Below are 26,942 nucleotides of genomic sequence, written 5' to 3' on the forward strand. Positions count from 1 at the left end.
TCATGAAATATACACTCTGCTATGGAGGACATGTGGGAAAGCTACACTCTGACCGCATGACTAATTTTTAAAGCCTTTTGTAGAGAGAATTCCCCTCAAGAACACAGCTGGGTTAGTCCTTCGTGGACTGAATGGTCAATTATGAATTGAACTAAAATGAAATTTTGCTCCATGATGGCAATGTGAACTGAGGAGGGGACACTGCAGCTAGGGTAATACATAGTAGTTCATACACCAAGTACTATTATTTTATTAACTTTAAGAACATGTTTTACATAAAAACAGGCAACATCAAAAAAGCTCAGTTGATAAATGAACATAATATATCACAGATGATTTCATTCCACATTAACCTACATTTATTAGCTTAAACTGGGAGATGAGGAAAAAATTGGATCTCATTCCAGCTTTAATCATGGATACAAATCGTTTGAAATTTATTTCATTAAGGTTCTGAAAATCACAGATTAACCTATGCCATCTGATCCATGCAGCAATTGATAAATTCAGTGTTTTCAAAGGAAACACTGAATTTTTTTTCTTGCACCAAACTGAAACCTTTCAGAAACTTGTTTAAATGCCCAAGTTCCTAGTCCATCTTTTTAATATGCATGAGCAAAATACTATTTAATTTCACACTCAACTAATCCTTTAATAATTTTCTTTCAGCCAGAATGAAAAAAGCTCTTATTAATTTCCTAATAAAATTAAAAAAAAACAGTTATCAAGGATATGACTCTAACCTTGGACCAGTTTCAATTTCTTTTTATTTTTTTCTGAGAATACATCAAAGATTAATGTCAATGGCAAGTGAGAAAGTGTCCCTGGAGAACTATTCAAGGTCTTTTTCTTACCACATTTGATTGGACTGGAATGAATTGACATGATAGCATCTTTATCATCACTTTTAAAATCCTACCTTCCCTTAATACTGACAGTGAAGCCTTTTAGAACTATTATTTACTTTAAATTAATAAAGTATATCACAGACAAAAATATACAATTTTACATGAAAGCAACACTAAGGGTCAGGGTCTCATTGCAGTTGGCCAAAAAGGAATGTTGAGGAAATTTACAGGTATGGATTAATTGTAGAGCTTGCTGTTCATTTAGGGAAAAACAATGATACTAGATCTCATATTTGTCTCCAATGCAATATACTGCAAACCTTGTGATCAAAACACCTGCCAGTTAGAAGCGCGCTCACTGAAAAGTGATCACCACAGCTTCAGTGTTGAAGCCCCAAAACAAGAATAAAAAAACCCAACGGGACAAAAACATCCCAACATGAAGCATCTTCTAAGCATCTGCATTGAATATTGTTTCCTCCTTGTCTGCGACCCTTAATGTTACTAGAGGGATGGCTGCATATTTGAGATGATTAAAAAATAAAAGCTTAGCTTAAAAGCACCTCCTCTTAAGTACGTAATTACACACAAGTTAAAGATTCCTTCTGACAGTCCTAGGGACCCCATTTGTTACTGTTTCACGCATAAGCACCAGTGAGCCCATTTAAAAAGCATATTTGCAATGATTGAATGTTTCGTGTGTCCTCAAGTTGTTGATTTATTTGCCTTTAAACAAAAAAAAGTGTGTGTGAATTGACACTCATTTCATACCTGAATTGACAAAAATATTAATTTTGGAAGTGCTTTTAATCACTATTTTCCCCAAATAGTCTAGAATGGCTCTGTGAAACTTGATTAAATAAAGAAACCCATAAATCCCTATCTGCTAAAGAAGCATGTATCTGACCCTCTATCACTGCACGCAAAGCAAGGGTCTGAGAGTATTTTCCCCGAACTCCCAATGGAAACGGCAGACACCAGGCAGGAAAGGTTGACCTTTGAGCTGACCAACTTCAAGTTTTTTAAACTCTTTGATAGGACAAAATAAAATCATGTAGCAGTTTAATAATAAATGATGTACAAATTATAGAAAAGATGTTATCTACAATATATGCCAGGTGACTCGATTTTTTTTTTTTTAACTCACATCCGAATGAAGAATTAGATGAAAAATACTATGTTGGATCTCGGTGCTTTCCAAAATTCCAAAATTGCAATGAAGAAGGGGACGCACCAGATTTTTTGGTTGTCCTTTTCTTGGGAAAACTGGGCAGAAAGGAGAAGTGAACATTCATTCTGTGAAGAGCTTCAGCCTGGGGCACCGTTTTATGGTCAAATATAAAACCTTTGAAAACAGAAGTTTATCATGGAAATGCTGACAGATCCTTACCGGGAGAAGGGCTAGCAGGCGACACAATAATACCAAGCAAGGTCCCCAAGCACAGTGGTGATTCGGCAAGGAGAGTAGAATTGTCCAGCAGGCCCTGCTGGCTAACAACCAACCAGGATTTAATAGGTGCTTGTTCTTTGCTCAGACTACGGTACCGCTGTGACCCTCTAAGCTAAGCCAGTTTTACTTCTTTATTTCTGACTGAAATATGCTGCAAAGGGTAAAGGATTGCAATTTTAGCCTACATTCATGGATATATTGCTTTCTTTCAACAATATCTGACGGGCCTGTTAACCACACCCCCCAGGGGGTTTGCTGAGCATTGCAGGAAAGTCTCACTGAATACAAGACACCAAACCTTTTCAGGAGTTTATTCGTATCTTTTTTTCTCTGCTTATTTTAATATGCACCACATGTAAGTCATATGAGGGCTACAGTTAAAACATTTTCAATGACCAAAGTCTCACTTTTCCTTCTAATGATCTGGAGCAAATCACATATTCATTGATTAGGATGAATAAAATGACTTCTGCTACGATGGTGAGAAAAAAACACGTTCATCGATATGAACAGTTCTTACATACAGAGATGATTCACACGATGCAAATAGTGAATGAGTTCCTGTTAACTAGTCTACTACCGAACCAAAAAGATGAACCTTAAAATACCATAGGGTTGGTCATGTGTCAGTAAAGGAGAGACAGTCCCTGTCACCAGGCCACCACCATGAAAGCTATATTAAATACCCAGAAAAAAAAAATGTCAACACCGTGGCAATGATTAAATTTTAAGTACAGAGATACACTGCCATAATGGTACATATGTCTTCTATGATAAAGTGAAATAAAAAATAAGATCGATTTGGTTATAGAAATTCCTTAAAGAACACCACCACTTAATTATGTCAGACGTGAACTATCCCAAGAATGTCATGAAAAAAAAAAACAAAATTCGGAAGCACTGGCTAAAAGCAAAGTAGTCTGGATACACGGACGGACGGAATCAGCATGCCCTGTGCTTGTCTGTTAACCCTCTGAGTACATCTCAGTCGCTCAGGATCTCAAAAGCTTCCTGCCGAAGACTGCATTCCATCTGAGTACTCAATATTTCTACTTGACAGGTCACATTCCACTGTTGATTCAGCATAGATCCCTCAGATTCTACAGCGATGCGCTGGGGTCTCCATGCTCAATGGGCCCTGTATTGTTCCAAGCTGCTCTTCCGCACTGTGCTGGGAAAAATTCTTCAGTTTCACACGGTCCACAATCCCCCAAGACGTGGAAACAAGAAGGACTGAGCCGTGCATTGTGAGTTCTGCACACTAGAGGCTATAGCAATACATGTAATGCCCATGGGAAAAAGTTACTCAGAGAAGAAAAGGAAGGTGACAGCATACTACAGGTGGGCCTTTGCTCACAGGATTCTTTACAGCCACACATTTGGAGCCGAGGCCAAGCATTACAGCCACTTCTTTGTCCTCCTTGGAATGGGGCTTTGCTTTATAATTCTAGAGAAGGCCGTCATTTCTGCCCAGTTCAGGGTGCTTTACTCATGTGGGATCTACCGACACACCCACACCCTTCCTGGCCTGCTCTCCTCTACCCCCTAAAATCCCACGTGATCTGTGCTACTTTGCCACATTGTGTGTTATTTTAGGACTCTCTAAAAGGGGAAAAACCTCTCTTGAAGTGATCTACTGGTTACATGTCAGGACAACGCAGACTGAAGTTTTATCTAACCTAAACATGGGAGAGCAAAAAATCTGGGGAACTCTGTTGCAAAAAATCATGACATGCTGTGATTTTAGAACCTATATTAATACAGACCATAGTTTATGAGTTGAAGAGTGACAAACAGCAATTGAAGACCGATGTATATTTGAAAGCAAAGAACTGACTAGAAAGGTCATAATACGAATTTCAAGATGTGCAGGGTACTGACATGTACTCGAAGCACAAGTAGTGCCGTTTGGCCATCCGGATGCAAATCTCATGAGACCTCACTGTCTGGGTCACAGAGCTGAGCAAACCTCAGGAGGTCATTTGAGCTGGACCCCTGCCTCTGAGACACTGTGGCTGGCCTAAGCAGCACAGGTGCAAACAGGAGGCCACAGGCCCCCATTCAGGCCACATTCCATGCTCTGCAACACACCCACCAGAGACACAGGGCTGGGGAGAGAGATATGGTAACAGGAGTAAAAATACGGCTCTCAGACAAGACTTGGCCCCATGGGGAGCAAAACGCATCCCTCTGGACAGCTAGAGACAGTGGTACAAAAAGGTCATCTTAGGGCACGGAAATTTTAAACTCAGGGGTATCTTTCAAGTCTCCCATCCTGTTCTTCCCAGGAGACGCTATGCAGCTAACCTAAAGGCGCACATGGGATTATTTCCAGTGGTTTATTTCCTTCAAACCCACTTCTAGAACATTCTGGATTGTTTTCCCACTGTGCTTTCTCCTCAGCCACCTTGCAAAGCCTTGCCTCCAGCTCCCGAGCCCCGGTGCTCCTGCGTGTGCAGTTCATGCTTTATGTGCATTTCACACTGAAGACTGCAGTGCATGAAAAGCAGGCGAGAGAAAGAACAGGATCTTGTTTCCTTTCTGTTTCACATTCCAGCCCTGTAGAGCACCTGGCAATTTATTGCTCTTTTCCACCAGTTGTTTTTGTTTTTCCCTGTAGGTGTCTCATACTGCGCAGGCAGACCCTCGCTCACCAAGCACAAGACGCAGGATGGTGAACTTCCCGAGGGTCTGCGCTGGTGCCGGCAGCAGCTGATGTGGAAGCAGCATTTCCGGGGCATCGTCAGCACATCTTCGTGTGGAGACAGTTTGGGCTGGGGGCACCACCTATTTCCTGGGTCAGGCTGTGGCTGCAGACCCTGTTCCCTCCACTTAGGGCAGCAGACGGTCAAACCTCTAATGAAAAAACCCACCTCAGTAGGACTGTGAAGAAGAAAGCGGTGCTGCACTTACTCTTACATTATAAACCTGCCATGTTCTAAACCCACAGAAGAGGGTGGGCGAGATGGCATTCTCTGTGCCCTTTGTGTCTGGGCACCTCAGCATCTAGTAACACCTCCTGATGTTTAGCAAAGTCAAGACACCTGTGTGTATACATCCAAAGGCCCAAAAAATTCCCCCAGGGTTCTCCATAAAATCCTGTGCACTCAGAGGGTTAACATGTGCTATATTACATACTGCAAATCCTAGCTTGACTGATGAAAACATTCATTGCTTCTATATTTTTAAAAAGTTGCAAATGAGCCTTAACCCTTTGAGGACCGTATCAGCCGCAAGTTGCCATCTTCCCAAACAACCCGTCCTCGTCTCATTCAGCAAAGGGAACTCGCTACAAAGGTAACCAGAAGACACGCTTTCTGTCCTGCCATTCAAGCATGGAGTGCTAGACAGATCAGAGGAAACCGTTTTTACATAACTTCGGAGAAAAAAAAAAAATCTCAAGAGTCTCAAAGGGTCAAGCTAGGACTTGGAGTAAAAGGGTCTCATTAAAAGGGCGAGTTTGGGGAGCGAACAGTCTCGGACGAGCTCGGGGAGTAGTCTTCCGATTCTGAGTTGAGTTCGGCGGGAGCTGCCTGCGCCTTGTACCGGCTCCTCACATCCTGGTGGCGTCTTCGTCGGAAAACCTGCCTCTCCTTATCAAGAGCGGTGGTCTAGCAGGGGCATAAAATGAGAAAGAGGACAATTAGGCTGAAGGAAATGGCAAAAGAAACGCTTTCTGGAACTTTCCAAGGTCAGAAAAATAATGCTGGGCACGTTAACCTGTGCATAGCAGCTCACTTCTCTGGACAGTGGCTGCCGGGAGCTCTCTGCTCCCCCGGGGTGTAGCTCCTGAATGCACCTGGTCGTGACCAGGGCAGGTCCACACGGGGTGGACGCTGGCATGGATCCGACCTCTCCCCACCCCACCAACACTGCCCCCCGGCTCCACACCAATTGCGCCTGGCCGCTCCCGGGCGAGCGCAGGCCCCGGGAATGGGTGCCCCAGGCCTGAGTGTGTGACACGTGAGGGTGCCAGGCGTGCCACGTTCATCAACATTCAGCTCAAGCAGCTGAGGAATCAGGGTGAAGGCGGTGAAGTCGTCAGACATGGACACAGAGCCACAAGTTCGCCCTGTTATCTCAGCACCTCCTCATTCCAAATCATCTTAACTGTGGATGAGGGCGTGTGGCTGGATCTCTGGGAAGGACTGGTTTAATTTTAACGAAACCAACTCCTGAAATTGAAAACTCCTTCGAACGCAATTAAACCAAATAGGAAGCTTCCCATGGATCTTCCTCTACGGAGTTCATTGCCCCTGTAGTATGTGGGTATTTTTGAAACTGGGGTGCAGTTTTGTAGGTCTTCCAGGCCTCATGTTCCTGAGAAAGTCTCAGATGCCCTGCAGGATGCGCTAGCCAGCCACAGCTCTGGAAGTTATTATGACGTCAGAACTGGGCACTGCATGACTTCATTACAGATTTAATGGGTGGAAGAGAAAGGGGGTCATCACCGAGAAACCTAACACAGAGAGCAGAAGAATACGTACAAAGCTTGAAGGAAAATGTCAGACACATATAAAAGTTAAAGGCATCCTTGTTTGAAAAGTCTCTCTTTAAAAGGATGGAGCCTGGGGGTTATTCTGCTTTTAAGAGATTACTTTTCCTCTGCAGGGATATATACCACCATTTTTCCTGTTGAAAATTTACTGTTAGCTTCTTCAAAGGACAGAGATAAATTTATAGCTCGTCTGGTTCTGAGAACAAAGTGGAAACTAAGCCCCTCATACAATTGCAGAATAGCATTAGTGCAATCTTGGATCTAAAATAAGGCAATCAAAGTCCCAAAATGAAGTAATAGAGAGAGAAACAGGGGCCGTGTGGAGAATCAGCAGAGTAAATGGCTTAGTTAGGCTGAGCTGCTCTGCCTCTAAAACTAACCACACACAGCATAGCACGTTACGAATCAATGAGGGAGATAAGTTTACTAATCCACTTCTCGTTTCACTGGACTGTTAATGTAATAGTTATCCAATAGTGGCTCCCCTGAAATGCCCACCTTTGATTGTCCCACTTGTTGAATTTTTAAGGACGTTCATGTATACATATAGTTCTGGTCTTATATCCACCGATTTACTATATTTTCAGCATCGTAAACCCAAATTCCTAACTTTATTTAAAACGTTGTAAAGTCACAACACATGGTATTCTGCTTTCAAAGCAAACTGAAATGTTCTGTTTGTGTAGAGTTGAATGTTTGCGGAAAAAAAAAAAACACAGACATCTATTTAGTCTGACTTACATAAAAAACATTCTGTAGTTAATCCAAGAGTAATATAAACTTTTCTCTTGGTCATAAAAATATTTTTATTTCTACCTTCTTGAGAAAGAAGGAAGTCATTGCAATCGGACTGAATCCTGACTAGGGAGCTAACACTCTCGGGTGTGGGGAAGGAGGGCACATGGGGCTGATTGTCAAGAGCTCTGAGTCCCGCTGCAGCCACCGCCGGCTGTGTGAACAATTCACTCAGCTCGCAGTCAAATAAGGAGCAGGCATAACCCGTCCAGCCCTCCCAAATTGTGAGAGTTAAAAAAGGATATGCAAATGCCCTCTGAATGGCTAAGGCTCCCAGAAATAGACGGAGCTTTTGTTTAAATTTACCATTTGATGTAAGATATTCTTTTAAAATTAAGTTAACTGCAGACCAGAAGAAAGAAGGAAAACAGGAAGCTCACATTAGAACTTATCTGGGACTACTTTCTCTCCCTCCCTGTGCTTATTGGCACCTTCTCCATATTTACCTCATCTCCTCCTAATCTACTCGGTCATTCCAAGTCACACTCTGGGCCACAGTGGCTGAAATGGGCCATTTCTCCACGAAGACTGTGATCTGGTTTATGCAGGGCTGGTGGCACTCAGCCCAGGCTTGGCCTGTCCATTCCCTCACTGTCACTTTCATTTCTCCAAATCCTGATAAGGGCAATCACGTTCTCTTCCCCACCTGTCCCTCCATCTAGAAAGTCCCTCCCCTGTCCCATTGGAGCACTCAGGTCTTGCCACTCCTGCCCATTTCTCTCCTTAGCAGCTTCTGAAATGGTCGCCTGTGTAGATGAGCCCTTGGGCCCAAATGCTCTGGTGTTCCCAACCACACAAACTGACCAGCGACCCCTCTGAAGTTGGAAGCTGGCCATGTGTCACGTCAGGATCACCTGTCAGGGGGTAAGGGCAGGACGGTTGTTTCTGTCAGGTTTATAGAGTCTTAGAATGGAAAGAGAATTATAAAACATTCTTTATCCAATGTGTTGCCTTTACAGGCAGGGAAACTGAGGTCCAGGCATGTGCAGAGACTTGGCCGCCTCACATCACTAACTAGGAACAGAACTCACTTCTCCTGCTGCACAAGTCCCAAGGAAATTGCTTTCCCAGTTACTCTGAAGCCTACTGAAACAGAATAAAATGGAGCCACTGCCCACCAATAGCTCACGCCTTCTCCACTCCCAACCAGAGTGAGCTGCAGAGAAGACACTGACCACAGGCAGCATCAGAGGCCAAAAGGCCGGGGGGACCTGAGGTCCCCTCTCTCAGAAGCAGCAAGCCTGGGTCCACTGCATGTCCAATCACCAGACTTCTAGACACCTGGGTCTGATGGCACAGAGGTAGTTGCCTGTCCACCCAGGTCCCCATGATACCCTGAAAAGCTCCACAACTGATGTTTAGGGCTCCCAACCATCTTGCTCTCAAAGACTCAAAGATGCTTAGGGCGTCCCTGTCCACGTGTCTCTCCTCCCTGGGGTTCACTTCCCTCCGCTTCTAGCTCCTTAGACTGATTCATTTTAAGAACTTCTTCTCTTTGTCTTCCCATGAAGCCTAGGGGATGCTGCTGCCGCCACTGTGCATCCTGCCTACGCCACAACTGGCTCTAACTTACCGTGTTCCCTGCCACAGTGTAGACTCTTTGCAGGATGAGACCAAGTCTGGGACATCCTCTCTCTGATCGCCACAGTTCATAGCACAGAACAGATACTCTAAACTATGCATTGTGGCTTTTGAAATATGGGCCAGTACAACAGAGGTCACATTATTTCCCTCCTGAGAACCCAACCGCCGGTCCATCCTGCCCACAGCTGACAGGTCAATTATCCCCAGGTCCGATTTATTTACAGCCCCTCACAAAGTCCAATTCCTTGCCCTAATGTTTACAATGTGCCTACGGTACAAATCTCCAGTGTCTAGTTTCTGATATTACTTAAAATGATCCTGTGACATCCACAGACTCATTGTTTAGCGGCCACTCGACGTTCTTGCACAGCACCCACTCCCCTGCTTACGGTGAACAACACCCCCTACCCCCGTGCCCTGCGGTTCCAGTGCAGCTGCCCCTGCCCCCATCTCTGAGAGTGGGCCGGGGGTGGGCTTGTGATTCAGGGGCAAGCCTGGGCTTACTACCTTCCCCAGCACCCTCGCTGGGCTCAGGATGGGCACCCGCCCCAGGCAGTAAAACACAGGGGACTCTGGCCGAGGCTTTACATTTAGAATGAACAGCACCTTGGAGAGGAGAGGACGGCAGGCCTGCGCTGCCTCCCACCTTCTGGCACCACGTGGAGCCCCAGATTAAAGGTGACCCAAGGAGGCAGGGCAGAGGGTGGAAAGAGGCCAAGTCAGCCGTGAGTGAGCGCCGAATCCACCCGCCCTGAAGCCAGACCCCACCTCGGGGCCTTGCAGATGACACAAAGCAATCCATTCCTTTCTGCTGAAGCCAGCTCAGTGGGGGCCGCTTCACCTGCAAGGAGCAGTGACACCGATACACCTGTGCAAGCGCGTCCACCATCCTCACCAGCGCACGTGCCAACGGGCAGTGGCCGCTTCTTCCTCCCACCCACTCAAATTGTGAGATTTGATCAAATTTCCCCTCTACATCATACTTCTTCTTTTCAAACTCCTCAGGCAAGTATTGTTAAACCAAACTCCTGGCGCTTCCTGCACACTGGCCTCCTACTACCCTTTGGGTACATATTTCCCAAATACCACGTAAGCGCCTCGCTGGTAGAATCTGGGGCTTCTCAGCATTTTCCAGCATGCCAAGCCGGCTGGCACACAATCAGCGATGTAGTATTTCTTAATACAGAATTAAATTATTTGAGATGACTATGTACCTTAGGAAGAACCCAAAGCAATGTTATAATACAGAAGAGTGAGAAGTTAAAAGAATTACAAGCTAATATTTAAGAATATGATTTGTTTCAGATATGATCAAAGGCTTCCATCAAAGTTAATTTTTTCTTGTGCACCCCTTTTTATCTACTCAGCAGTCATTTGTTGTGGGTCCCCTTCTTATCAGAGTGAGCACTCTCATATATGACCTCTTTAGAATATTTTAATTCTGACTCTAAATTAAACTTGCCTCTAAATATGTACATTTCTAATTTTACAACTGAATTCTGTAGCCCCAGATGTAGATCAAAATAGATGAATTCAGCAAGGAATTAGAAGAGTGTGCTATTACATAATTTTAAAAAGGTACTGCTATTAAAAATATATAATCTAACTGACAACCGCTCCCCACCCTTGACTCCCCACAAAAAAAGCACATTCAAAATGTCATTTTCCCCCAATGTACACTGCATCACAAATATAAATTCTGGGCCTTTTCAACCATTTCTGAAAGGGTGCTTTTTTCTTTATCAATCACAAAAAATTCCCACATATCAAGTAAATAGGGACTCCCCTCCCTCATTCCTACCTTTTTTTAAGGCAAGGTTATCCTCAGCTTACTGCCTCGGTATTCCATTAAAACTTAAGACTTCCTAATGAATTTACGATTTGATTAGTTATCTTGCTTCTGGTTTGTGGCCTTGCCAGAACCAACGTGAATGGACTTGCAGTAAGATTCCCAACTGTTTTCTCAGTAAGCCATCACTTCACTGAGCGCTCGTAAGACGACCTGAAGCCTGCATGGCCACATCTGGATGCCAATTATCACAGGTTAGAAGTGAGCAAGACATCTCTTGAGATTCTGGAGTTGACCAGTAGAAACCAGGTATGAAGATCTACTCCAGTTACTTAAAATATGTACCCAGTAAGGACTTCTATCCTGTGTGCCAGGCTACAGCTGAATAACAGTGGGCAGGGGACCCTGGTAAACACGAGAAAAAGCTGACCCAAAAAACTGAGACATACCTGGCCTACACAGAGGAAACACTGCATATCTCCAATAATTCCATTACCTCAGCCACTCGGGTGGCTGCACCCAAAACAGTTGGAAAGCTTAGAGAAATGCATATCCACTGTGTTTTGCTGCTTGCCATAACACCAGGCAGGCATAAACACAAGCCAGTGCTTGCCTAATACCAAGGAACCTTATTCCATTGATGGATACATCTAATGAACTTGGTCGGTGGCCTCTCCTGTTACCATGCAATGACACTGTCCTTCACCTAGAACCCAGAGATTGGAACCATTACTTCTGACATTAAGTGTGGGTGTCAGCATAAATACAGAGGATATACCCATCTGGCATACCCCTGCAGTACTGAAGAGAGGTGACAGCACTGCAGAGGAAGGTCGGGAGTGAATCAAGCACAGGAGCTGGAGCGTTCGTGTTGTGGTTGCCAGTGTCACCCACTGCTCCGTAACACTGTCGTGTGTGGTCGCTTTAGGTTAATCCTCTGGAGGGCAGCAGCTGGGGGAAGCCAGGAGGTCCCGCGGTCTGTCCTAGCTCAGCTGAGTATGTGAGTTGGGACATGTTTCCTAACCACACGGGGCCCCAGTTTCCCAGTCCACAGGCTGAATGGGTAACAGTGGGTGATCTCCAGGGAAACACACACCTAGGAAACACTATGAATATGTTTAATGCCACCATCAATCTGCTCTAATGGGCTACATTTTTCTCTTAACAAACAATAGGCCTCCCAGTCTGTGGATCAAAAATATTCCTGTTCTGCATTCGTGCAGGACTTGCAAGAGCTGCACATCATTAAAGCTGTGAGGCAATCTTTTCTGTCCTGGCAGTGATTATTGGATTTAAGTGACTGCATTTTTCAGAGGCAAATGCTGACTGTGTCGCCTTTTTTGGCTTTTCTTAATTTATTGCTAGCCATCACAAAACCATCTTCATTTCATTAATAAAAGAACGTTATTGTACATTTTGCCTTTTAGCCCATCGTTATTCATACTACCTAGGAGACTGAACTGGCGATGAACCTCAGGAACCCTTTCCTTTGCTCACCTTCACTCTGTAGGGACCAACCTTTGACTTGCTTGCCACTTTGGAAAAGTTTTGCTTGCCGGTAAAATTAAATTGACAAATTGATGGAAACCTCCACCCCCTTGGTTTTATTTGGCTTTACTGTCATGCTTAATACAGTTTTGTTTTGTTTTGCTTGAAGTATCTTTCTGGGGTCTCGCCAGGAATGGCACAGTACCTGGATATATGACATGGCATCTCCCTAAAGTGACGATAAACATTAAAATGGCTAAAGGAAGCCTCGTGGAGTGAAAGCCAGAGGCATCTGAGCCACTCACTAGCTGCAGGTCTCTGAAATGTTACACCCCGTTTCCCTGGGTGGAGATGCCCCGGACTTCACCACTTGTTAAACATAGGTCTCCCAGCAGGTTAACAGAATCCCAAATCCGCCTCGCTCTGAAAGGGCTGCTGATGGCCTCGCATCTGAGCGTTATATTTATAGCCTCTTGCTCATCTCAGGCTTCTAGAGGACAAAATTCACATGCTTCCGCTGCCCTACAGCCCCTGATTTTCTCAGAGCTGGCGCTCCACTGAACTGCTATATTGGTTTTCCTTCATCATACCAGTAAACTAAAGGACTGCCACAGGCACAGAGCATCTTCGGAAAATCTGTGAAAATTTGGAATTTACTAATACGCAGGTAGGTTAGAAGGTAACTCCTTTTTATTACAAAAACCATTTTTTAAGTTTTCTAAAGGAATTACTCCTGGGTTGCTATAAATGGGAGTCTCCCCCAGAGCATCTCCTACATGATTTGTCTAAACTTTAATTTTTACCCAAACTTAAAAAAAGTACACTTATCCTCAAAATCAAGGTTCTTCTGTATTAAAGGTCTCTTCTTTGGAGAATTCAATTATTTATTCATTAATGTAACAAGTATTTATTGAGGGCCTACTATGCTCCAGGCATTCCACAAGGGGGAGAAGATACAATTTCTAACAACCCTACCAGATGAAGCCTTTTGTTTCAGAAACGTTTTCCTGCTAGACTAGAGGTTGGAAAACTTTCTGGGAAGGCCAAATAGTATCTTAGGCTTTTCAGGCCTTTTGCTTTTCTTATCCAACTACTCAGCTTTGCTGCCATAGGGCAAAAGTGGCTCCAGGCAGTTGATGAATGAATGGGTGTGGCTGTGTTCCAATAAAACTTTATTTACAAAACCACAAAGTGGGCTAGTTTTGGCCCAATGCCTATAGTTCGCCAGTCCCTGCCCTAGAGGATAACATTTTAAACTTTTAATTCATCAGGATTTCTGGCTCTAGACCAAGTAAAATTCAACACCACAGATGGTCATGAATCATATCACATACAAGTCACTCAGAAAAAGTTCATGGTTCTCCTTTAAAAACAAATGCTTTGGTCTGGAGGGAGATCGGTTTTCTTCGGCAAATCTGCCTCCACTGTGGACTGGAAGACTTTCTCCTGGAAGGGAGGGGAGGGCCAGGAAGCAGTGTTTGCTGAGCTTCCCCCTTTGGTTAGGGCCTGTGGGGGCATTTCGTTTAACCCTCACCACAGTGTTGGAAGGCCCATAATACTGTCCTCATTTTTACAGATGGGAACTTGAAAATCAGAGCCAGAACAGGTCGCACTTCTAGAAGTCGGACAGGTTGAACCCCAAATCAGGGCCTCCTGAAACCAAAACCACCGACTCTCCATGCAGCGTGTGGCCAAACTTTAACCAAATTCATTTCATCTCAATTTGCAAGACATTTTAGTTCCTAAAAATGGCATGTGTTTGACATGCACTTGAGAATGGTTTGCAGCATATGGATACTTACACTCATTCTTCACAGAACAGTGTGTCAGTACTAATGAGTAAGCTCTCCATGACGTGCTCTGTCCTACTTACACCTAATAAAATCTATGTCATTTCACTGAACCTCACTGCGGAGCATTTGGAATCAAACTACGGCAGGAAGGAATACGCAGAAAAGGGCGGAGATGTTTTTTTTTAAATCAAAAAGAGGCAAAGAGATTCTGAAGCAAGGGCAAAATAAATGGTAGCACAGAATTTTCAGTCAATACTGAATCATCAAAATTGTCAGGAAAATGCATAAAATCTTGCTTCGATTATAGCCCATTGGGAAGTCTTGGAATGCCATGCAGTTCTCATTTCTAATAACAAGGATGTTAAATTATTGGACTCCTCTCTTGAGGGGCCTCTGAAAATAAAAGGAAGGCAACTCTCAAACAGTGAGCAACCTGTTGGAGCTGGAGAGAGAACACAACATCTCACTATTCTTGTGTTTCTTTCTGCACTGTTGGTGAATTCGAACACAGGTCATGGCCCACCTTTTGCCTCTAGGCCTAATAACTCACTTTTTAGCATCAAGGTACGGCTGCAAAGCCAAACCTCATACTTGCCGGAGGCTTTTCTCTATGACAGCAGTTTGAGTGGTTTTGAAGTTTCAGTCTATGCTTTGCCTTTCTGTGAAACTTTCTGGTACAGAGGGAGTCTCAGGCCTGGGCTGGAGTAAGGTGGGTTGTCCCTCACTGGCCCAGGGGCAGCTGTTGGCCTTTGGCAGGGCTGTGGCATGGATTCGGGGGCACGTTCCCAATCAGCAGAGCGGGGCGAAGGTAACTCGCAGCGAAATAACCCGCACCTTGCTGTGCACGCTTGGCTGCCGGCTGCAGCAGCTGGCCGCGGAGCCCTTCTGGCATCACACTGGGGTTCCTCTCTGGCTTTCCAGGGAACTGGTCTTTCAAATCTGCACCAGGCCAGATGCATTTAACTGACTCCATCCCGTGTAACAAGGGAGCATGACAACATTTAATAGCCTTGCAAAGCCTGCACGGCTGCCTCTGCTCCACCTCATTACTCCATTTCAGGGTGGTACTCAAGTCCAATCTGCACATTTTAGTCACATCCTGCCTGGGAACTCAACCACCCTTTGGTCCTAGCTCATGTCCGCATTTTATCTTACTTGGCCTTTTTAGCTCATGGCTTCTTTTGATACTTGCTTTTTCTAACTGGGTCACCCCGTGCTGGCGGTGGCTTTGTTCTGCACGCAGAACGTGCAGGAATCCTTCCCCACGTGTTGGCCACAGCGCCTGCCACAGTGACAGCATCACTTGAGAAAGGCATACATGTGCATGACCACATCCCCTTTGGAGAAGGACGCATTTTCAGAAAAGGAAAATGTAACGAGATGTAAATGCTTTCAGGGGCCTGCAGCAGGGCCACCAGGGAGTGGAATGGCCCAGGCAGCTCATTCCGGGGAGTGTCCCCTTAGACTCTGGGCGACAGCAGGAAGGTCTCCTGGAAAAATGAGCCAAACAGGGTGCTGGTCCCCTGGCCACAGCATGGAAGCAGTGCCACTAAGAGGCAGAGAATGGAGGAGAGAAAGAGGAAAACAGACCTCTGCCATTTCTCTGTCATCACCGGAAAGCCTACTAAGTGGGGCATTCCAATTCAGGGCACCTGAAGAGTTGCTTTTTCCAGTCTGTGCCCTGATGTGAGCTGCTTTACACAGAGCAAGCGCGACTCCCAAGTGTTCTGCTCGGAGTAGTGGCAACAGCCACCAGCCCTTGCAAACACAACGATTGGGAGCAAGGATGCTTGGTTGTAATGATTGTTTATGTTAGAAAGTCGGCTGCCACCGTGGTTAGACAAATGCTCCCACTTCCGTGGAGATAAAAGGCAAGCATTTGCAATCAGCGAGGAGAGCGTGTTCGTTCCGGGGCTAAATGGCGTTATAAAACTTCCTAATTAAGCATATATGCCGATGAGTTTTTAGCATCATTTCTCCAATTTAGCTTTACATACTGGGTGCACTGTTTAGTACGGCATTAACTATAAACATTGTTGTTACTGCCCCCAGCTGGAAAACAGAGCAGTTTATGTGTGGAAGAAAAAAGAGATTATCTCCCATCTGCTCCTGCCCATTATTCAGAGATGTGTCATTTTGTCTGCTGATGGGAACCATCACTAGGATTTTAGTCAAATGGCCTTTTTATACTCGGCTGTGTTTATTAATTATTGTACTTACTTGATGTTTTTTCTCCCTCTCTTTTTCTAGAGTTTTCTTTTAGAATGAGGTCAATTTACATGTGTAATTTTTGTTGGACAGATATGTCTAAATAAGAGCAATCAGATATATTTGATGCCAATTTTTAACTGTCTATCAATTTCACTCATACATATTTGGCTTATATGCCTGAGGTTAGGAGGGATACAATTAAAAAAAGGACGGAGTCTGGGTAATTCAATTTCTATGAAGTACAAAACCAGGCAAAGCTAATTAATGCAGACAGACATGGGTCAGTGTTCACCCTTGAGCCTGTAAGACCTGACTGGAAGGGCACTGGGTGGGGAAGGGACCTCCCTGGAGGGGCTAGAAATGTTCTGTGCCTGAGCTGGGGGCTGCTTACCACGCAAAAGGTGGAGTTTGTGAACATTTGTGGAGATGTGCACACAACACGTGCTCTCTTCTGAATGCGTACATATTGTCTTTCGGTAATTAAGTAAAAGATGGGTAGTTCATCTTCTACATTAAAAAGCCAGAGAGAAGCGTCTGCCCAAAAGTAAATCATGATTAATTTATATCCCCAAAAGAGTTAAAAAATAAAATGAAGTTATTTCTATACCTAGAAAGCTAATTTACTTGGGTAAATGAAATGGCTGAGGTACAACTCCTGCGTGCATATCCGTCTAAAAGATGCAAAGAACCTTCTAGGTAAAATTGACTTAAAAATATTTTACTGAAGTTTAGATGTTTTCTTGCTTTAAACCGACTTGGAAATTATCGTGATTTTAGTTTATTTGGATAGTTTGTCAAGGTATTCCCTTTTCTGATTCCCGAAGCCTTTTGTTTCTAGTGTCTAATTATAGGAGAAGAAAATAGGAGTAATAATTCAGGGCCAACATCATGTATGACACATATATTTTTTTCTTTTTTTGGTAAAACTTAGGAGTCTGATCTATGAGACAGCATCAGGCAACTGTTACGTTGCTGTAACTAGACTCCATCCTTTGGGGGAAGCAAAGATCCAAACGAGCAGAATTTTTCTTAGCAAGCACTATGTTGTGGAGCATTACCTGAAGGTCATTTCAGAAACATTAAGATGCGGGAGAAAAGTTCCCCTAAGACTTCTCAGAGTTAATTTCTCAAATCAGCCAAAACCACTGCCTGCCTGCGGATAACTTAAAGAGACACAAATAATGCCCCTTGAAGGACATGCCAGTGCAGTTGACTACAGACTAGAAAACGACTGGACAGAATTCTTAACCCAGTTTAAAAAAATCAATACCTCCCATAGTCCCTTTTGCTTGAGCAGACAGGCCAGCTGAGTAATCTGACAGTTACAAAATATTGAGAAATAAATTCATGCAATAGCTAGTACATAAAGGGATTTCCAGGGGAAGAGAGGGAACAATAAAATGAAAACAAAACAAAACAAAAAGGTGGAGAATTTGAAAACACAAGCTCACCCACACACACAATGCATTCTATAGCTCATTGTACTAGAAGCTTCTACTGCTAACGTGTAAATGCATTGTTTCATCCATCTAATAAGGTCAAGGTTGGGCTGATGACTTTAAAATGACAGTATATACTTCTATAGAATGTATACTACGGTGCTACTGTTCTTCCATTTGTTAAGGGACAGAAGAACACTAGAAATCACTGTTTTAATTAACAACATCAGGAAAATGCTTTGGCATTAATGCTACATATACTGTCCTTTTAACTGTAAGGAAAACTGATGCAATGGAGAGAAAGCTGGCAAATGTCAGTGTGAATAATGGTTGAAAAAAAGGAATGAGGGGGTGTGGCATCTCAATCAAGATTAAAACGAAACTGATAAAGCAGCATATGGACTGGATAACAAATCAAAAGCATGTTTATCCACCGGAGGAACTGGTTAATGGAGACTGCCAGCACGTTGCCATGGAAACACTGACTGTTGCGCTGCACCATCTCATACCTTATCCAATACATTCCTGGTTGCTGGTAGTAGTCCAAAGACCCTGATCTCTTGATGGTAAAACCGTGGTCCAGCTGAGCAGAGAGAAATGGGGGCAACTCAGTGGATCGACATTGTGCTATAGAATTAAGACTCCAGACCAAGCTGTTCTTCACAGACTGTATATTTATATATATATATATATATAGTCACGATGCCTTTTCTGCAGGGTGACTAGCTAATATTCTAAATCTGCACACTGAAAATAAAAAGGCAAGAAAAGACACTAATCCCTCATGAATACCTTGGAGGCCAATTTGTTAGAATAGATCTAATTTGTCAAACAAGTTTTTGATGTGCATTTAATAATATCCTCTCAATTTCAAAAGATATAAACACCTCTTCATGTGCCATAGAATGGCATATGCTTTACAATGAAATAAAGTACTGAAATTAGCTTTAACCACCTAAGAGAAAGCAGATTGGACCCCCCACCCTGCAATCTTACCCCATGAGGCTTAAATTTGAGGGCTTTGTAAATATGAAATAAAAGATGAAAAGAATCTGGTTCTGGACCCTCATTAATCACAGCAATTTGGATTTCTTTCTTTAAGAATTAATCTTCAAAAGCAGAGCTCCTCTTAAAGGTGAGTCTTAATTACATTTTAGAACTAAAAAGATAGTATAAAACAGTCAGTAAATTTTCTCTATAGAAATACAGAAAATAAAATGAAAAACAGTGTTCACTGTATATTCAAAACATATATCCAAAACATGTGCTTATGATTAACAAAAGGTACAATGACTAGAAGACAGGATAAATTCTCCAAGTGGTTCATCCTGGAATAAGATGTTAGCCTTTGGCTACCTAGAAATGAAAGAGTCAGTCCCCAAATTTGAGAACAACAATCGTGCTGTATGCTCACCCCCCGTTCTACCCGTGAGAAGATACAACTTACACCGCTTTCTTTAGAGAGAGATCCTGTTTCCCGATGTGCTACTGGTGCGACGCTATGGCAGTTTCTACTTCTAAATTCACAAAGGCATTTCAAAAACATGCCAGGGCACCAGGCGTTTAGACTAAAAACTGCTTGCAGGGTTTGGTGTTCTGATTATAAGCTAGGCTATCCCAGTGTTCACAGAAGAGCATTCTTTAATCTTTTAAAGAATGTAGCTTTCACTTAATTTAGGAAAAAAAACCATCCAAGTACACTTGCTGTTTAGGAAGATGAAGGTCTGCGCTTCTGTTTGCGTCCATGCAGATGGCTACTTAGTAACTAGGTCTCTATTGCCATCTACAGGCCAAGCGTCTCCCGACAGGACATATGGGGATGCCCCGTGCGAAGAACTAAGCCTCCTAGCATCACAATTATTTGCACACTGATTAGTATGGATTTGTTCAATTAGACTGAAATGCTCTATTTGCATGAGCAAAATGCAAAAGTCTAGCTTTAAAGCATTAGGAAAATGATCGGTTAAAATAATAAACAGAATTAAATGAGGAAAAATAAATTGGAACTGACATCTTAGTCATCGGTTCTTCATCAAGCTGAGCAAATCTAATAATGCCTCCCCGCCCTCCCTCAGCTCTCAAGAAGTCCACTGTTAAAATGTCATCTCTACTTCCATCTCGTGTCTATAAATTGCATTTTAATAACCTTTTGTTTCCCCTTCTCTGTTCTGGGTGTGTGTGTGTGTGTGTGTGTGTGTGTGTGTGTGTGTGTGTGTCCCCCAACTACTGGAAAGAGTAGCAGAGGGACAATGGAGCCTGAGAGGCAGGAAGTAGCCGTTCTGAGGACAGCAACGGGGTCCACGTACACGTTGCCTGACCTACACATCAGAATGCTTGTCCTCCTTGTAGAAGGGCTGTGTGATCTCTGCGAGCCTCCCGCTGGTGCTGACTCTCCTAGCCAACTCGAGGACCTCGTGCAACCTTCATATAAAGTTATCATATGTCCTTCCTTTGCTCTTAATAATGTAGAAAGTGGAAGCAGAGAAGAAAAAGATGGTAACACGAACAAAACCCACTCAGGTGCAGAACCGACAATGCATGTTAAGCGAGGCCCGTGTCAGAAATCGCACCCGTGACTAGCGTGTTAGTTACGACAGTTCACTCTTCTTTACTGTCACTCTAACAAAGAAAAAGTGTCATCACTTCCTCTACAAGCGCCGTTAATCTCTATCAGGTAGCTAGTTAGAAACTAAGGAAAGAGGCATCAGTTAAAGACTAGTGATTTAATTGTTGTGCTCCTATAAAAATAAGCTGATAGATACTACATAATAAATAGTATTTTTTTTTTCACGTGAAAGGGTGTATATAATTTCTAAAAATTCATTCCTATAGAGGCAGTTTAAAATGAAATACATTATTTTATAGCCTTTGGGTAAAGCATTCATGCCCATGGGGAAAAGCTTCTGTCTGAATGAAATTTATGCTGAAATCAGTTTTACTATTATCTATCAAATAGAAGTCTTTAGAGTATTATAGGAATTTTTTGTATTTATGTATAAAAATATATATTTATACTGATAGGAATTTTGTCACGTGGGTGAATTAATAATTATATTGCATGATTAAATTGTCAAATGGTCTCTATAGGGTGCACCATTTATAAAGGAAGTTCCTTCTACCTACCACTTACAGTCTGCCTGCCAGCAGGTAGCATCCCTTTACAGTTACACCCTGAGTTGGAATACTGTCTCACCCCAGAGCTCCTTTTCCTTGTGACAGTCCCCTGATATTTCGTTTTTGCACTTTAAGAATGGGAAAATTGTTACGGAGTGTAAATTGACTTATCCAATGTTAGTCTGAAAGTTAATAACCAACGCTTTTCCTAGCCCTGCCCTGTGACTGGTGACCTTTCCCAGGTCCTTATGGGAGGGTATGGGCATTACTGAGGGAAAAGCGTTCTGCAGCAGGTGCATAAATGCATGTCATGGAAAGCCAATTTCTTCCAAAACGAGCCCTGAAATTTACAGTGGCAATTTCTTCTGTGCTTCAGATATTTCTCCAAAAAGTCAAGTTTTTGAGTTTGAGTTATGCCTATGATTACTTTTTTGTAAACACTTCGTAGTAATTAAGGAAGCATACAACTTATTACATTATTGCAGTCAGCGTGACAGCCCATTTTATAATTTGTATTACCAGTTGGTACAGTTTCCAAGGAAATATGTTACTGATCAACTGAGCAACTGATACTAAATTGCATTCAAAATGGGTCCAGTCATGGTATTTAGAAAAAGAAATCAGTGGACATTTGATCTTCAAATACTAACTGGAGATTTTTGAGATCCACTTAGATGAAGTTTTAATAAATTCATATAGATTCAGGTTCAGAATTTATCCAGGCTTGGTTAAAGTAGGGTTTCTCCCCAAATCTGTATGGTGTATCCATTCAAAAATTGCCCTGACGTTCCTGCCCTTGGTTCATTATAAGACGCCCAGAATACTGTGAACAAACCATCGTGAAGCAGCGAAGGCAAACTTAAGCAAAGACTAATTAAAATAAAAGACCAGGAAAAACGGAAACAAAAACAACACGACAGAGATGGAAAAAGCTTCTCTCTTGCAGCTGTCAGCCCTCCGCAGCAGCAGCAGAGCAGCCCTTTCCGGACAAGCGTGCCGGCAGTCCATTTTAAAAGGAGTTGAGGAGCCAGACATTCTGGAATAGACTTGTATCTTGCATGAATGATGGAAATAGAGTAGAGAATGTCTGCTTTAGTTGAGAATCACCATGAGATCGCTACTTTCAAAATTATTGGCTGAACGTTAGCTGATAACAAAGGACATTGACGATCTATGAAGAGGGGATAGACAATGTACGTCTACATGGGATTTCCTTACAAAGAACCAGAGAGAGGTGGTAAGAAGAACAACTCGCAATTTTAAATCCTCAGCACGGCACTGAGGAGCATCTAAAAGGGTCTGGATTCTATTTAGCCTGGACAGTGTGCTCGTGAGCCAGTGACCCAGACTCATGCACCTCACTGCTGAAAGGGTTCCATCAAAAAACAAGGGATGCAAACAGTTACGAGAACATATATGCATGTGTTTGTACCACCTGCACATTCTGGAAGCTCATGCCAAATATTTAGGAACCCAGATCTGGGATGGATTATATTGAATATGTCACTTATATTTATCTTTCTTTTTTTTTTTTCTGAAGCTCTAGCACAACCAAAAAAGACAAAGGAAAAGGACAACAACCAGAGATGTGGTTAAGCATTCCGTATTCTACGTGAGCATAAGGTACTGCTTAGTGACACAAATGCTTTTTAAAATTCAACATTGTAGTGTCTATGTTCTTTGTTCAGGAAAGAAAAATAGCTCAAATGATTTCACACTGAATATGCTGTTACAATTTACATACTCTAAAAAAAAGAGGAAATTATTAAAAACCCAAGTAATCTGGGACTTGACATTTACTCTAGAATATGACACCAGGAAGTATGAGGCCTCATTATTGCTCTGCCCAAATTACTCTTTGCCTAGAGCTGCTATCAGATTGCATGGAGTGTATGTCTGCATGTATAGAACAGAAGAAAAGAAAAGCCCTTGTGTAGCCACATCAATAAAATGGTAAATGTTAAAGACGTAACTTTAAAAACAGAAATGTCTAAGGAGCAAGACATCATGATTTCTTTGAGTGTTCACAGCAATTCAATTTCACTGGAAATCTTACCGTGTAAGCTTTCTGCCAGGATAGGCTTTTCTGGCTTCCATTTAGGGCTCTTACAAAGATCTATACTGTTCCATCTCTCTCTGCAATGTCATCCCTCTCAGCTTCCCTTTCCCCCACCAAGTCCTGGCACACAGACACTATGAACTCTTTTTCTCAGAGCCCAAAAGTTGGCATTGGTACGGAGTCCAGTGAGGGGGAGGTTTTCTGACTCATGAAATTAATATACATTGCAAGATACCCTGGAGGTGTTGGATAATGACGTGACCCCTAGGGAAATGGTCAGCCAAACACAGAATATGTATAAGCCCCGAACCTCCCCTGGTGCATTAAATGGTCGAGCTGTCTAAAGAAATGACCCATTTTGCTGTCTCCAGGTGAAATCTCCTGGGTAATGCCTGTCTCTTACATGGATTGCTTTTAAGAAGTTATAGGTGGATATTTCAGATGCTTACTGCTATGACAGAAACTCCGGCTGCTGTGCTATTCGGCTTGGGGCCTGTGTTGAAATGCTTCTTTATCTTCCCAGCTACTGACAGCTGATGTTCGTTTTCTGGGAGACCATCATCCTGGAAAAAAAAAAGAAAAGAAAAGAAATGAAAAAGAGGAGAAAAATAAAAAACTGACATAAATGGAAAATGAGGCCAAGATCCTCTAGTAACAGGCAGTGATCTTAAAATTCATGATTTCGGAAATAAACTGACCAATGGCTTCTCATTAAACACTTGCGGGAAGCGCCATTCTAAGGTCTCATGCATTTCCACATCTGTGCTAAACATAAGTTGACTGTGTCATTTGACCTTTAGAGTTTTGGCTCTAAATACAATCATTTTTTTCTGTTTTTGGTTTCTAATAAAATCAATTTCAGTCATAGCTTTAGGGACACATGACAATCAAAAAACAAACAAACCAAAAATCAATGTAAGCATTTTTTTTTTTGACCCAAGAGCTTTATCCTCTTAACCCATCACTCAGACCCAAAGGCGAGGAAACTAACAGACCCGGGCTCATACAAGGGCCCGTAAATAAACTCAGGTTGGTCGCACAGCTGCTCAATGCACTGTTCTATAATCCCAGACAACCTTTCAGGCAGAAAGTTCCTCCTTGAGTTTTAAATCCTCCTCACTGCCTTCCAATCAATGGGAATGTTGACATACCCCACGCTGGAGGCTCACTGTAACTAAGGCTTCTGCTCTCCACCAGAGCCATCTATGAGGGGCAGGGTGCTCTCCTTGGCTAAACACCGTCAGAGTAACAATCACCACCGGCAGTATGCACCACCACTTCCTAGTTCTGGAACAAAAGACTGCATGATCTTGGAAAACAAGAGACTGTATTTCGTTCACTGTGGAACCTCCAGGTCTTAGCCGATCACTTTGGCACATAGCAGATGCTTAATAAATGCTTGTGGAATAAATGAATGAATGGATAATAAAGTGTGTGTCACTATCCGTTAGAACCAAAATTCCCGGCAACATTTCAATGCCTGTTATTATTTTCCTTCTCTCCATCCTCTCCGTCATTTTGCACGTAATTTCTGGGCTCTACCCTGGAAAAGAAATGTATTGCTTCCTAAGCATGACAGGCTTGCTCCTCTCCAAAAGGACTGGCTCTTTCTCTCGGCATTTAGCTGTTCATTAATTTAGCCAATGTTAACTACATGTCTACAGTGGATTCACACTCATGTAAGTGGTGGGGAAATGATGGTGAGCAAAAGTAGCCCTGGGCTTCCTCTTATGCACCCTGTGATCCTTCTTTTTGTTTAACACTTGGGTCCAAATCACCTACTGCAGGACATTTTCCCCCTATTAAGCACAATCTAATTCAATGGTTCTTCTGTAAATTCCTAGCGCTTCTTCATTACATATATTTGTACTCCTTACCTTCTTTTGAGTGTTTGGTGATTTTGTATCAGACATCCTAAGTCACATATATAACTTACATGTAAATTTCTGTGTCTATATTATATGTATATGACACTCTTGCCCTTTCATGACCACGCTTTCTGTGTTTTCTGTGATCTTGAATATAAGCATTTGGCTTGGTGTCCTGAGTGGATATTCAGTTTCTGATATCCTTGGACTGACTGATTAATGGCTAGAAGAGGGAATAATTATTATGCTTATTAAGTCACATCTGAAACCAAATCTGGAGGAAGGAGGCTTTCCAATGATGGAGAGTGAATTCAAAATGGAAAAAAAAAATTCTATATCGTGGAAAACTTAAGAAATAAAGTGAAAGCCAGTTCGGGTACGAGTGGGCCGATGCTCGGAAAGGAACAGAACCACGGCCACAGAAGTACGTGCTGTGTCCTGGCCTGCGTGAGGGGTGGCAGGGATGGGGGAAGAAATGGCTTCCGCCCAGCAGACCCTCCCAGGCTCCCTGGGAGACAGAGTGCGCACCTGCCGTGCCAAGGAGGAAAACAGGTCAACGCTGTAAAAAAGCACTGGCGTGAGGAGGAGTGGCCTCATGCATAAGCGAGAAACACCGAAGGCGCTCAGAGGAGAGGACATAGTTTCAGTTGCCAACAGTCAGCGTAGACTTGCCGAGGAATATGGGATTCGACCTGGTCCATAACGATGGGGAGCATATTGATGGGGAGAGTGGGGAGGGTGGTGTTCTGGTGTGTGGATGTGTGAGTGGGAAGCCTGCAGGCATGTTTGCTGAACACTGAGTGAACCAGCTGATGTCTAGTTAGGAGTTTAAACGGAGAGTAACAGTGGAGAAAATGAAAGATCACATGCGCGGACACCTGAGACCTGGGACTGACGCCTGCAGCTCTGGACCAAAGCAGAGCTTTCTAGCAAGGGGGCTGTGAGAGCAGCAAGCGTGGAGGGTGTTTCTGAGGACAGTGCGCAGCTGCCGACTGCACCAGCGAGGGCCGAGTCAGATGCACATCGCCAAGAATTAGGACCACGCGGTCCAGAGTTCTCAACATGAGGGTGAACTCAGTGGTGTGTGTAAAAACACCTGTTTTATGGTGGATGAAACCACAGGTTCTTGGAACCTAAGTTAGAATTTGGGGAGTTTTTAAACGTTCGACAAGGGATGAAATGATATGCCTTGACTGCCAGGCTAACAAATGGTAGTGTCGAGAATCGGGCATGGTTTAGGGCTCTGCCTGAATGAAAGCGGGCAGCCTGATCCAGAGGCCCTCATCGGGCCTCACCCCCAAGACGAGAGACCCTTCTGCTCATCTCTTAGCAGAGCTCCTGGCTGCCTCAGGCTATGTGATCTGTTTGGGCTTTACATTACACAAGAGTTTCAAAACCATGGCCAGGAAGCAGGTCAGAGGAAGGTTTCTCTCTTTAGGACAACAAAATCCTTGGGCATATTTGTAGTCTCAGGATCCGAAGCTGGTTGAAAGCAGGCAGTAGAAGCCAGGAGAAGGGGATGCTCCATGCAAGGGGCAGGGATGGGCAGGAAGTGGAAGCTTACCTCTTTCTCTGAGGCGATATGCAGCAGGGAGAGAAAGGGGGAGGCCTGTTTGGAGGTGTAGGGAGCAAAGCTCCAAGAGAGAGGCTGGGAGGGGACAGTCACACAGCTGTCAGCTGTTATGTGGCCCAGTGCCAATGATTCACATACAGGATCTCCTCAATCTTCAGAGCATCCCCTACTATGTGCATTATTAGTCCCATTTTGAAGATGAGCCTACTGTGGCTAATAGGGGTTAAATCATTTGCTCAAGGTCATGCAGCTAGAAAGTGGCTGAGTCAGGACTGAACCAGGTCTGGGACTCTGTTCTCTCCCCACACCACACCGGGCCACCAAGGGCCTTCGGCAGCAGGGTACAGGCTGCAGAAGGGCTATGCGAGTGATTCATGGAAGGACTCAGTGATAAGGAGGAAAGGAGATTGAATTAGGGGCTGAAAAAACAGAG

At 43.5% G+C, this 26,942-nt stretch overlaps 1 protein-coding gene across 5 annotated transcripts in view; it reads right to left on the bottom strand.

Moving 5' to 3' along the window:
* Positions 1-234: 234 nt before the first annotated feature.
* The window catches only part of DCLK1 (doublecortin like kinase 1), a 287,302-nt gene continuing 260,594 nt past the window's right edge, over positions 235-26,942 (bottom strand). For 4 of the 5 annotated variants that reach the window (XM_037012255.2, XM_073229251.1, XM_073229250.1 and 1 more), the window contains 2 exons: positions 23,518-23,631; positions 235-5,909 (listed from right to left, as the gene is read on the bottom strand). In XM_037012255.2, the coding sequence (XP_036868150.2) occupies positions 5,745-5,909; positions 23,518-23,631 (279 nt within the window). In that variant the 3' untranslated portion in view covers positions 235-5,744. Of the gene's footprint in view, positions 5,910-18,404; positions 18,479-23,517; positions 23,632-26,942 lie in introns of all 5 variants that reach the window. The other variant, XM_037012261.2, reaches the window with a different exon arrangement.

The sequence above is a fragment of the Manis javanica genome, chromosome 1 (assembly GCF_040802235.1).
Source record: "Manis javanica isolate MJ-LG chromosome 1, MJ_LKY, whole genome shotgun sequence".
NCBI classification, from domain to species: domain Eukaryota; kingdom Metazoa; phylum Chordata; class Mammalia; order Pholidota; family Manidae; genus Manis; species Manis javanica.